At 46.1% G+C, this 14,043-nt stretch overlaps 1 protein-coding gene across 4 annotated transcripts in view; it reads left to right on the forward strand.

Annotated features, from left to right (window-relative positions):
- TM6SF1 (transmembrane 6 superfamily member 1) overlaps positions 1-14,043 on the forward strand; it is a 148,668-nt gene that overhangs the window by 78,953 nt on the left and 55,672 nt on the right. For all 4 annotated transcript variants that reach the window (XM_069766091.1, XM_069766092.1, XM_069766090.1 and 1 more), the window contains one exon: positions 1,290-1,411. In XM_069766091.1, coding sequence (XP_069622192.1) covers positions 1,290-1,411 — 122 coding nt within the window. The remainder of the gene's footprint in view (positions 1-1,289; positions 1,412-14,043) is intronic.

The following is a 14,043-nucleotide window of genomic DNA, read 5'->3' on the forward strand; positions in this document are numbered from 1 at the left end:
TTACAAATTTTGGGGTTAATTTTTCCTGTTACCCTTGTGAAAATAAAAAAAAATTTTAGTGAAAAAAGTTAAATGCTAATTTTTTCCTTTCAAATTCCACTAATTCCTGTGAAGCACCAGAAGGGTTAATAAACTTCTTGAATGTGGTTTTGAGCACTATGAAGGGGGCAGTTTTTAGAATGGTGTCACGTTTGGATATTTTATATCATATAGACCCCTCAAAGTGACTCCAAATGTGATGTGGTCCCTAAAAAATGGTTTTGTAAATTTTGTTGTAAAAATGAGAAATTGCTGGTCAACTTTTAACCCCTATAAGTTCCTACCAAAAAAAAGCTTGTTTAAAAAATTGTGCTGATCTAAAGTAGATATGTGGGAAATATTATTTATTAACTATTTTATGTGACATACTGTATCTTTCTGATATAAGGGCAAACAATCCAAAGTTTGAAAATTGCTAAATTTTTGCCTAATTTCTGTTTTTTACACAAATAAACGCAAGTCATATAGAAGAATATTTACCACTATCATGAAGTACAATATGTCACAAAAAATCTCAGTATCAGCAAGATCCGTTAAAGCATTCCAGAGTTGTTACCCGATAAATTGACAGTGGTCACAATTGTAAAAATAGGCCTGGTCATTAACGTGCAAACCACCTTCAGGGTACAGGGGTTAAAGAAGCACTCCCACTAACAGTTTTATTGTTTAAATGTGTGCATGTACATGTAATGTAAAGTGAGTATTAATATACTCACCTACTACCGTGGTCTCCGGTGTCCAGTGCTGTTCTTCTGCTCTTCTCAGTCACGTCACCGCAAATGAGACTTGCTGTCTCATTCTACACTCAATGTGTGATGCGGAAGTCACTGTTATAGTGAAAGCCAGTGAAGCCATGCTCTGATACCCCATAAGTTAACATTGAAAAAGTCACTTCCGGGTCACACAGAAAGCAGTGAGACCTGAGAGGAGTCTGCAGAGAGGTGGTGTGTTTCACAAGAGCGGAAGACCAGCGCTGGACACTGGAGAGAGCGGCGGTAGGTGGGTATATTAATATACTCTCACTACATTACATACACCCTATTTAAAAAATAAAAATATTAGTGGGATGGCCTCTTTAACCTAGAGATCTTGTGTGTCCATCTACCTAGATCTTTATAATAATAATAATGGTGATTTAAATGATTATATACCCCTATAATTTTGTGCAAGCCATAAGCGGTATAGTTTATAATTATTGGTTTTGCTGTCTTCTGATACTCATTAAAGCATTGTAATCTTTTTTACACTAGGTAAATATGGAACAAGAATTTGTCCTGCATTTTTCTTAAACCTTCTGTATATTTGTCTTCCACTATGGGCTGGGTTTAGAATCTACAAGCAACCGACCGTTATCAATAATCCTTCTACCAAGGTAACAGGTATAAATGTAATAGATAAGAATGATTGAAAAATTAAATAGTTATTACAGCCAATCTGGCCAGATTCTGAACTGCAGTCTGGGGATCAGTTGATGCATGTATCCTTACAATCTAATTGCTTTTAATTCTAATGTATAAATTGAAGCTTTATAACAAAGTATACTTAACGTGTTTTCACGCATCGATCAATGGGTGTCAACCTCTGGTACTGGCACCAATTAGACGAACAGGGAATTTTTTTGCGATGATGGGGCACTTTTATTTCTGTTGGAATGAAACAGCAATGCATATTCCTAATCGCTGCTCCATTTATTTATCCTTCTGCTTCCGGAAAAGGCTGAGCCTAGCAACTAGGGGTCAAGCATGCACACTGTCTCTGGAATTTTAAGGGGATAAAACAGCTCTGTTTTAGGCCATGTTCACATGTTGCGGATTTTATCGCGGATTCGTGGCGTTTTTGACGCTGTGGATCTGCAGCAATTTTCCATGCGGTTTACAGTACCATGTAAACCTATGGAAAACCAAATCCGCTGTGCACATGCTGCGGAAAAAAAACGCGCAGAAACAGAGCTGTTTTTTTTTTCCGCAGCATGTCAGTTCTTTGTGCGGATCTGCAGTGTTTCTGCACCCATTGACTTGCATTGAATCGGGCACATCCGCAGCAAAACTGCAGATGTAAAAAAGATCTGCGGTTTAGCTGCAGGGGAAACTATGCAGATTGGGAGGGGGGGGTGTGGGTGGAGTGTGGGCGGACACTGTGCGTGTCTGTGTGTGCGGGCGGGGCTCTCGGGGTCTGTGTGGGCTGCCGGGGTCTGTGTGGGGGTATCGGTGGTCTGTGCGGGGCTTCCGGGGGTCTGCCGGGGCTGTCAGGGGTCTGTGTGGGCCTCTCGGGGGTCTGTGCGGGGCTGCCTGGGGTCTGTGCAGGACTCTTGGGGATCTGTACGGCCTGTCAGGGGTCTGTGCGGGGCTCTCGGGGGTCTGTGCGGGGCTTCTGGGGTCTGTGCGGGGCTCTCCGGGTCTGTGTGGGCTGTCGGGGGTCTGTGCGGGGCGCCAGGGCTGTCGGGGGTCTGTGCAAGGCTGTCAGGGTCTGTGCGGGGCTTATGGGGGTCTGCCGGGGCTGTTGGGGGTCTGTGCGGGGCTCTCGGGGGTCTGTGCGGGGCTGTCGGGGGTTTGTACGGGGCTGTCGGGGGTTTGTTCGGGGCTGTCGGGGGTCTGTGCGGGGCTCTCGGGGGTCTGTGTGGGGCTGTTGGGGGTCTGTATGGGGCTCTTGGGGGTCTGTGCTGGGCTGTAGGGGTTCTGTGCGGGCTGCTGGGGGACTGTGCGGAGCTCTCTGGGGTCTGTGTGGGCTGCCGGGGGGCTGTGCGGGACTTTTGGGGATCTGTGCGGCCTGTCAGGGATCTGTGAGGGGCTCTCAGGGGTCTGTGTGGGGCTGCTGGGGTCTGTGCGGGGCTTCCAGGGGTCTGCCGGGCCTGTTGGGGGTCTGTGCAGGCTGTCGGGGGTTTGTGCCTGGGCTGTCGGGGGTCTGTGCGGGACTGCCAGGGGTCTGTATGGGGCTCTTGGGGGTCTGTGCGGGGCTGTCAGGGGTCTGTGCGGGCTGCTGGGGTCTGTGCGGGGCTGTCGGGGGTCTGTGTGGGCTGTCGGGGGTCTGTGCGGGCTGCCGGGGGTCTGTGTGGGGCTGTCGGGGGTCTGTGTGGGGCTGTCGGGGGTCTGTGTGGGGCTGCCGGGGGTCTGTGCGGGGCTGTCGAAGGTCTGTGCGGGCTGTCGGGGGTCTGCCGTGTCTGTCGAGGGTGTGTGTGTGTGTGCAGGCATCGTCCGATGGGACTACAAGTCCCATCGGGCTATGCCTGCTACAGTGGCAGTGAGTGACAAATTAGCCAATGATGGGACAGTAGTAGTTCCATCATCCGGCTAATGTGTTGAATGTAAAAAAACAAAGACACAAACATATAACAGTACATACAACATATAACATACAACATATAACAGTACATACAACATATAACATACAACATATAACAGTACATACAACATATAACATACAACAGAACATACAACATATAACATACAACATATAACATATAACAGTACATACAACATATAACATACAACGGTACATACAACATACAACATATAAAAGAACATACAACATATAACGGTAGATACAACATATAACATGCAACATATAACATACAACATATAACAGTACATACAGCCTACAACAGAACATACAACATACAACACACAACAGAACATACAACATACAACAGTACATACAACATATAACAGTACATACAACATATAACAGTACATACAACAGTACATACAACATATAACAGTACATACAACATATAACATACAATACATACATACATACAGTACATTCATACATTACATACAATACATACTGTACATATAGACATACAGTACATACAACATAGAGTACATATTCACCATCACCTTGATCCCCAAAGCCAGTGTCACCTGTAAAAAATATTAAAATAATAAACAAACAATATACTCCCTGTGTCCGCAGATATCCAATTAAAACGAGTGTCCCACGACGATCTCCAGTGGAGAGCAGCCACATCAGGTGATGCGACCGCTCTCCAGGGACTCCAGGAATGATGGAAGGTATCCTTCAGCAAAGTATTCCTCCACCACTGTAAAAAATAGTCCTTAATCTCACTTGTGGCACTGCTGTGGGAAATTTTCCACGCAGCATTGCCATAAAGTGAGAGAGTGAACTACAGTAACCTCTTGAGTGATGCACTGAAGGAGCCACTGTCTCCTGTCATTGTGTCACTGGAGGCCCTGTAGAGCAGTTACATCATCCGATGTCACTTTTCTATAGGGGAGATCGTCGTGGGACACTCGTTATTAATTGGACTGCGTCGGACAGGGAGTATACGGTTTATTATTTTTAATTTTTTGCAGGAGATAGAGTATGGTAAGTATGGTTAAATTAAGAATATTAAAATACTTTTTTCTGGCTGTGTCTTTATTTATTTTTTTAACTCTTTCACTACTATTGGATTAATAATAGTAAGGCGTCATATTGACGCCTCTCCATTATTAACTGGGCTTAATGTCACCTTATATTAGCAAGGTGACAATAACCCCTTATTACCCCATATCCCACCGCTACAGGGGAGTGGGAAGAGAGGGGCTAAGTGCCAGAATTGGTGCAGCTTACAGATGCGCCATCTCTGGGGCGGCTGCGGGCTGGTATTTGTAGCTGGGGGGGCCAATATCCATGGCCCCTCTCTACGCTATGAATATCAGCCCGCAGCTGTCTGCGTAGCCTTCTGGCTATAAAATATAGGGGGACCCCACGTCATTTTTTTGGGGGGTCCCCCTATTTTAATACCAGTAAAGGCTACGCAGACAGCTGCAGGCTGAAATTCATAGCCTGGGAGGGGCCATGGGTATTAACCCCTTCCTATGCTACAAATATTGGCCCCTGGCCGTCGGTTTTCCCTCTCTGGTGCAGAAAATTGCGAGGGAGCCCATGCCATTTTTTTCCTTTTTTTGTTTTTCTAATTAAACGTTCATTAATAAACATAGGCCTTGCTATTATATATCTATGGATATATCCAATATATCCATAGATAAATCTATAGATGGATAACTATGGCTATATCTATCTATAGACATATTGTCACGATCTATGTTTGGATCTGTGGCAGATCTGGTTTCCTTCAGATTAAAACGTTTTTTCCTTTCTGGTCATTGGGGGTTAATGCAGTTTTCTCCCCCTGGTGATATTGCATTGCATTGCTGTTGGGTCAGCTGATGTTTGTTACCACTCCCACCTTCCTTTAAAAGGTCACCTGGTGCATCAGCTGACTGTTGGTTATATAGGTCCTTTGGATACCAACCTTTCTGGAATTGCTGCTTGCTAAGTGCTTTGGTTCTGCAGCTGAATCCTCATTCCTGGTGCCTTACTCTGCTGTGCGGTGCATTGCAGCAGAGAAAGCTAAGTGTGCTGTTATTGTTTCTTTGTCCCTTTGTTGTGTAACTCTCCTTGTGTTGTATTAGTGCAGCGGTGGGACCAGTGCTCTCACCTGCCAGTTCCCTACTTAGGGATTAGAGCAGGGCAAGTGAGGGACAAGGTATCCTGGTCGGCGACGGGTTGAAAGAACCCGTATAGGGACGGTAGTAAGATCAGGGCACAGCCTCATGTGAGTGCAGGAGGTGCCCATTCCCCACTCCCTACCGTCAGGGCCCACCGTTGTTAAAGTGTCCCCGATGTACCCTTGTGTATTCTGTCGTTTTGTGACCGACCCGTCAGGTCGTGTTACACCAGGACAGTCACTTCATGACATTATAACCAACCATCACATTTTTTCTGGTGAGCTATGGCTCAAATGCAGGCCTTTGCCCAACTGCTTCAGACCCTCACCGACGAGTTTAAGGTGCTGCGTGGTGAGGTGGTGCAGCAGCTGCAGCAGTTGGTGGGGTTTTGGGCTTCGACCCAGGTAAATGCTCAACCTGAGCCCAAATTATCTCTTCCTGACAGGTTCTCTGGTGGGAGAGATACATTTTTGGTTTTTAAGGAGGCCTGTAAGTTATACTTTAGGCTCCCCCCTCGTTCATCAGGGAGTGAGGAACAACGGGTGGGAATCATCGTTTCCCTTCTTAAGGGTGATCCCCAATCCTGGGCCTTCTCTCTCCCGACCGGTTCTCCATCTCTACAGTCAGTGGATGAGTTTTTTGCGGCTCTGGCGCTGGTGTATGGTGACCCGGACGGTGTCTCCTTGGCGGAATTCCGTCTCTGTAAGATCAAGCAGGGGGCTCGGCCGGCGGAGGAGTACTGTTCAGAGTTCAGGAGGTGGGCCACTGACACAGTGGAATGACCCGGCCCTTAGGAGCCATTTTGTGCAGGGTCTGTCCCCTAGGTTGCAAGATACTCTGGTACAGTACGCCTCTCCCAGGTCATTGGAGGCCACCATGTCCCTTGCCATCCTGGTGGATAGACGTTTGAGGGAAAGGCATACACCAAATGTGCCCCCGGTAGTCCTTGCTAGGGAGGACACACCTGACCAGGTGGACGAACCCATGCAGGTGGGAGGAGTTGCTTCCCAAACGGGGTTGTCTGGGGTTCGCCATGGTGTGGGGGCATGTTTTTACTGTGGGCAGACTGGTCATTTTATCAATGTCTGCCCAGCTCGCGCCAAGATACCTGTTCCATCTAAAAAGCCACGTCCCCCTGGTTGTGTGGAAGGAAGCGACCAGGGAGTGTATATTTCCTCCATTTTTTCGTCTCGGTGTACCTTACCTGCTGAGGTGGTTGTAGGTGGGGTAACTGAGAATATTCCAGTGCTTGTGGACAGTGGAGCAGGAGTCAATTTGGTGGATGCTCATTTTGTCCAGAACCATGGCCTGATGAGTAGGTCGCTAGCTATACCCCTAAGTGTTCAGGCCATTGACTCCATCCCACTCAGCCAGGGGAGCATAACCCAAGTCGTAGACAACATACATCTGCGTATAGGGGCTTGTCATGAGTCCCTGTCATGCTACGTCTTGGAGGGCATACCAACTCCCATGGTCTTAGGTCTCTCTTGGTTGAAAAAACACAACCCGGTCATAGACTGGTGGTCCAGAGAAGTAGTCAGCTGGGGTCAGTCGTGTGAGGACTGCTGCCCAGGAGCTACGATCTCAGCCGTCCTTCTACAACCTACCCCTTCTTCTCCAGTGGGGGCAGTAGAGGTGCTCGAAGGGAGTAGGGGCAAGACTCTACCCTCACTACTTTCTAACCCGGTATGACAGAGACCTCTTACGAGGAAGGGTCAGAGGAGGGTGGTGGTTCCCTCGGTGCATAGTGGGGGTGTGAGTTTGGTGACACAGTGGGACGCCTCTGTTGTCGGTTCTGTAAAGAGTTCACCATCTTGTGGTAGACGCATGCGTGAAAATAAACGTCCAGGTCCGGACCTCTGTGTGAATGATTACGTATGGGTGTCCACCAAAAATATCAGGTGGAAGTGTGGAACTGGAATCTGGAGTTCCAGGGTAATCGGGCCATATCGGGTGTCAGCCATTGTCAGTCCAAAGACTTACCAGTTGGAGTTACCCTCAGTAATGCCCATACACAACTCTTTCCACAGGTCGGCACTCTGGAGATTTGTGCCACCTACGTTGTCATCTCCATCATGCTGTGTTCGCCATAAGCCTGAGAGTCAGGTGACTAAGGAGGTGAACTCTGGTGAATCGAGACGTTCTCACTGTAGGTTGTTTACTGATGAGGTCCAGTGTTGAGGGTCCAGAGGCCCCTCATTGAAAGGGGGGTACTGTCACGATCTATGTTTGGATCTGTGGCAGATCTGGTTTCCTTCAGATTAAAACGTTTTTTCCTTTCTGGTCATTGGGGGTTAATGCAGTTTTCTCCCCCTGGTGGCCGCTGGTGATATTGCATTGCATTGCTGTTGGGTCAGCTGATGTTTGTTACCACTCCCACCTTCCTTTAAAAGGTCACCTGGTGCATCAGCTGACTGTTGGTTATACAGGTCCTTTGGATACCAACCTTTCTGGTATTGCTGCTTGCTAAGTGCTTTGGTTCTGCAGCTGAATCCTCATTCCTGGTGCCTTACTCTGCTGCGTGGTGCATTGCAGCAGAGAAAGCTAAGAGTGCTGTTATTGTTTCTTTGTCCCTTTGTTGTGTAACTCTCCTTGTGTTGTATTAGTGCAGTGGTGGGACCAGTGCTCTCACCTGCCAGTTCCCTACTTAGGGATTAGAGCAGGGCAAGTGAGGGACAAGGTATTCTGGTCGGCGATGGGTAGAAAGAACCCGTACAGGGACGGTAGTAAGATCAGGGCACAGCCTCAGGTGAGTGCAGGAGGTGCCCATTCCCCGTTCCCTACCGTCAGGGGCCACCGTTGTTAAAGTGTCCCCGATGTACCCTTGTGTGTTCCGTCGTTTTGTGACCGACCCGTCAGGTCGTGTTACACCAGGACAGTCACTTCGTGACACATATTTATAGATAGTTATATCTGTAAACACATACGTAGATACATAGATATATCTATCCATATATCCATCTGGCTGCTTTCACACATCAGGTTTTTGCCGTCAGGCACAATCCGGCGAGTTTTGAAAAAAACGGATATGTTTTTTTCCGCCGGACCTGTTTTTTTTCTGATAGAGTTGTATTAGGTCCAGATTGCGCCTGATGGCCTCACGTTTCATCTGTTTTTTGCCGGATCCGTCAGAAAAGCTGTTTCCGGTGGACGGAGAAAACATACAGAAGAATGGTTTTTCTACCCGGCAAAAAAACGCTCAGCGACTGATTCGGCGAAAAACGGATGAAACTGAGATGTGAAATGATGAATCCGGCCTCCGAATCCGGTTTTTCATGCATGTTTCCATTAAAATCATGCACATTTTCCGTTCTCTCTCAAAAAAACGGATCCGTTGCATCAGTTTTTTACTATTTGCAACGGATCCGTTTTTTCAAAAATTCGCCAGATCCTGCCTGACAGAAACAAACTGATGTGTGAAAGTAGCCTAACTATCCATATATCTATCTACATTTTTTCCCCATTATCCACTCCCCGGTACATTCCTCTGTTATATGTGAGTGAATATTTGTATGCCTGGTATTTTCAGTTTCCCTTGTTCATCTGGTTGGTGTACTGTGGTGCACAGCTGCTCCCCTCTTCCCTGATTGGGGGAAGAGTACAGTCAGAGGGTGGATACAGGAGATATGGCAAGGTACATGGCACTGGCATCTTCACCCGGGGAATAGGGCAAGCTAGGGTGCCCCCTAACATCAGGGACAGGGATAGAGCCCTTGGTCCCGGGTCACCTGACAACCGATTCGTGACATCTGTCCTATATGCAGCAGCTAGGATGATATTGCTCAATAACCGTTACACCGATGTCTCTGACCTGTGACAGTCATTGCACTGATTACCCATCAACTACAGAGTTCAATATAAACTTTTCACTCTCACCCACAAATCGTTCCATGGTTCAGCACCAGTCTACATCACCTCCCTCGTCTCAGTCTACCACCCTTCCCGTGCCCTCCATTATGCTAATGACCTAAGATTGACATCTTCAATAATCCAAACCTCCGGCTCTCATCTTCCAAGACTTCTTGCGTGCTGCTCCAATTCTTTGGAATGCACTACCCAGGACAATTCGATTAATTGCTAATACTCATACAGTAGTTTTAATCGTGCCTTAAAACAAATTTTTCAGACTGGCCTACTGCCTCAACATATTTATCTAACTATCCCTGTTTTGCCCATATAAAATTTTCTTCAAAACCAGGACCCTCGTATCATCTGTTCTGACACCCGTTATGCATTTAATATAATAATCTTTATTTTTACATAGCGCTAACATATTCTGCAGCACTTTATAGTTTACACACATTGTCATCACTGTCCTCGATGGGGCTTACAATCTAAATTCCCTATCAGTATGTCTTTGGAATGTGGGAGGAAACCGGAGTACCCGGAGGAAACCCACGCAAACACAGGGAGAATATACAAACTCCTTTCAGATGTTGTCCTTGGTGGGACTTGAACCCAGGACTCCAGTGCTGCAAAGCTGCAGTGCTATCCACTGAGCCACCTTGCTGCCCTTAATATCCCTGTGTCTGTATTTTTATACATACTGGTTGGTTACAGTTAATGCAACATTACATAAACATCCTATTTATTACATTGATAGCAGGACCGTACAATGAAAGCAATTGTCAACATCCACATTTCGCATCTCCCCTATTTCCTCATAGTTTGTAACCTTGCAAGCAGAGCCCTCACTCCTCTATGTATCTGTTGATGTGATTGTTATTATGTAATGTCTTTTATTCTCTGTGAAAGTCCTCAGTAAAATGTAAAGTGCTGCGGAATATGTTGGCGCTAAAGAAATAAAATTATTATTTATTATTGAATAAAGTCAATCAGCTATCAATCAAGCTAAAGAGACTGTTGCTGGGCAGGGCAACAACCCCAGGAAGCAGAGGCTTGTTGAGTGCTCTTTCACGCCCAAAGCACTTAACACAGATGTGTAGCTAGGATTTTGGTTCAGGGAGGGCAAACCAGGTAACCGTGATTACAACTATAGTGACTTAGCCTAATAGTGGATATAGGAGAACCTCAGCAGACGACGGAGCTGTTACTAAAAAAAAATCTCTATACAAAGACGAACACTGATTTGGTGATCATATAGTGGTAGATACCAGTGCTAAAGAACGTGTAAGAAATTACAGTACAGTTACAGATAGAGACTCACAGCTGACGTTCTTTCTGATGGAGTCGTTAACTTTTCACGTCTTTTACATGTGGCCCAGACCGACATGACAACTTATTTCAGGCAGGACTTGGCTACAGACATTACAACAAAGACACATCTGACTTCTCACATTTCATGCACATCTATTCCCAATCTGCACAAACTCCTCATCCTACGGATACTCTAATGCTGGGCTGCTGCTGCCATAAGTGTCCCTATTACTGCACCTACTGTGTGTCCTCTAGATGGTAAAACAAACATTTAAAGCATATTAATGCCCTGTGCAAATTCTCTAGAAAACAGTGGTCACACTTTGCCCTCTAGAAAGTAATTATGCCCTCTGTGTGCCCTTTTCAGTCAGAATAACCTAAGTTCCCCTACACAATAAGTGCCCACTTAATATTTAATAATGTCTTGCGTCTCCCCCCCTGAACAACCCCCTCTACACAGTATGATTCTCTCCTATACACAGTATATTGACCCCCATACTATATAGTACCCTTCACACAGTATATCTACCCCTTAGTAGCCCAGAACTGTTTAATGGCCCCAACACTGTATGATCATCCCCACATTGTACAAAAGCCCCACATTAGCTCCCACACTGCATGATGGTCACCTCACTGTAATCCCCACTGTATGGTGACCCCCTAAATAGCCTCCATACAGTATAATGCGCTCCCCATAGTCCTCCATACAGTATAATGCACTCCCCATAGGCCTTCATACAGTATAATGCACTTCCTATAGGCCTCCATACAGTATAATGCACTCCCCATAGTCCTCCATACAGTATAATGCACTCCCCACAGGCCTCCTTATAGTACACTGCACTTCCCATAAGTCTCTATATAGTATAATGCACTTCCTATAGGCCTCCATATAGTAGTATAATGCACCCCCCATAGGCCTCCATACAGTATAATGCACTCCCCATAAAAAAATACAATACTCACCTCTCCTCGTTCCCGCGATGCTTGTCTCTACAGTGAGCGTTCTGAGAGCCTGCATGTCTCAGCACAGTGGGCGCCATGTAGGGATGTCATCTTGACCTCTGTGCTGAGACATCAGATGCAGACGGGGAATGATGGGAGAGGGAGCATCATTTGATGCTCCCTCTCTCATCATTGCTTTCAACTGTATCGGCATCCAGGATACTGACACAGTTGAACTTGTGATGATGGATTGGGGGCTTGGTGCTGGCGATGGCACCACCCCACCCTGGCTCACGGGCCCTATAGTGTCTGTGTGGCTGTGCAGGGAGATTGTGTCTCCCTGCTCTGCTGGAAAGCTTAACTGTATCGGCACGCTGCGCACACCTATTCAGTTAAAAGTAGCGTAGCTCTGGGTGTTTCCCTCAGAGCCCAGGGTAACCGCTCCCTCTGCTCCCTGGTAGCTACTGACTTAACATCTCCTTTGCATATGAATGAAAACGTTAGTTTCTCAGAAATGCAACAAGAGAAGTTAGAAAGGTGTTGATGAAATTTGCTGTCAAAGACCTACATGCCTTATATGTGACTTTGAGGGGTTGATCTTACTGACAGATTACTCTTAAAAAAATTGGGATATTTTTCTATTTCACTATATTAACCCCTTCCCAACCTGTAACAGTATGCATCATAAAAGTCGGTGCCAATCCGACCTGTGACGCATATGCCGTGTCACAGAATGATCGCGTCCCTGCAGGCTGGGTGAAAGGGTTAACTGTAATTTCACCCAACCTGCAGGGACAGGGGGAGTGGTACTTCAGCCCAGGGGGAGGCTTTGCCCCCCCTCCATGGCTACGATCGCTCTAATTGGCTGTTTAAAGTGACGTTTCACTTTCAATCAGAGCAATCGTAATATTTCACCAATGATAAGTTCTATCACAGCGATCAAAATAAAAAAAATAATAAATAAACCCCCCTTTATCACCTCCATCGGGAGGGACAATAATAAAATAAAGAAAATATATTTACTTTCATTTTTCCACTAGGGTTAGAACTAGAGTTAGGGATAGGGTTAGAACTAGGGTTAGGGTTACAACTAGGGTTAGGGTTACAACTAGGGATAGGGTTAGAATTAGGGATAGAATTGGGCTATATGCACACGGTGCAGATTTGGCTGCGGATCCACAGCGGATTGGCTGCTGCGGATTCGTAGCAGTTTTCCATTTTTACAGTACCATGTAAATGTATGGAACACCAATCCGCTGTGCCCATGGTGCAGAAAATAACGCGCGGAAACGCTGCTTTGTATTTTCCGCAGCATGTCAATTCTTTGTGTATGCAGTGTTTTACACCTGTTCCTCAATAGGAATCCGCAGGTGAAATCCGCACAAAAAGCACTGGAAATCCATGGTAAATATGCAAGTAAAACGCACTGCGTTTTACCTACGAATTTTTCAAAAAGTGTGCGGAAAAATCCTCACACGAATCCGCAACGTGGGCACATAGCCTTAGGGTTGGAATTAGAGTTAGGGTTGGAATTAGGGTTAGGTTTGAAAATAGGGTTAAGATTAGGGTTAGGGGTGTGTTGGGGTTAGGCTTGTGATTAGGGTTAGGGGTGTGTTGGGGTTAGGGTTGGGATTAGGGGTGTGTTAGGGTTAGGGTTGTGGTTAGGGGTGTGATGGGGTTATTGATGTGATTAGGGTTATGGCTAGAGTTGGGATTAGGGTTAGGGGTGTGGTGGGGTTAGTGTTGGAGTTAGAATTGAGGGGTTTCCACTGTTTAGGCACATCAGGGGTCTCCAAACGCGATATGGCGCTACCATTGATTCCAGCCAATCTTGCATTCAAAAAGTCAAATGGTGCTCCCTCACTTCCGAGCCACGACGTGCGCCCAAACAGTGGTTTACCCAAACATATGGAGCATAAGCGTACTCAGGAAAAATTGCAAAACAACTTTGGGGGTCTAATTTCTCCTGTTACCCTTGGGAAAATAACAAAATGGGGGCTAAAATCTTATTTTTGTGTGAAAAAAAGATTTTTTATTTTCACGGCTCTGCGTTATCAATTTCTGTGAAGAACTTGGGGGTTCAAAGTGCTCACCACACATCTAGATAAGTTCCTTGGGGGGTCTAGTTTCCAAAAAGGAGTCACTTGTGGGAGTTTTCTACTGTTTAGGCACATCAGGTGCTCTGCAAACGTAACATGACGCCCGCAGACCATTCCATCCAAGTCTGCATTCCAAAACGTCACTACTTCCCTTCCGAGCCCTGACGTGTGTCCAAACAGTGGTTTACCCCCACATATGGGGTATTGGTGTACTCAGGACAAACTGGACAACAACTTTTGGGGTCCAATATCTCCTGTTACCCATGTGAAAATAAAAAATTGCGGGCTAAAATATAATTTTTGAGGAAAGAAAAATGATTTTTTATTTGCACGGCTCTGCGTTATAAACT

Source organism: Ranitomeya imitator, chromosome 4 (assembly GCF_032444005.1).
Source record: "Ranitomeya imitator isolate aRanImi1 chromosome 4, aRanImi1.pri, whole genome shotgun sequence".
In the NCBI taxonomy this organism is placed as follows: Eukaryota; Metazoa; Chordata; class Amphibia; order Anura; family Dendrobatidae; genus Ranitomeya; species Ranitomeya imitator.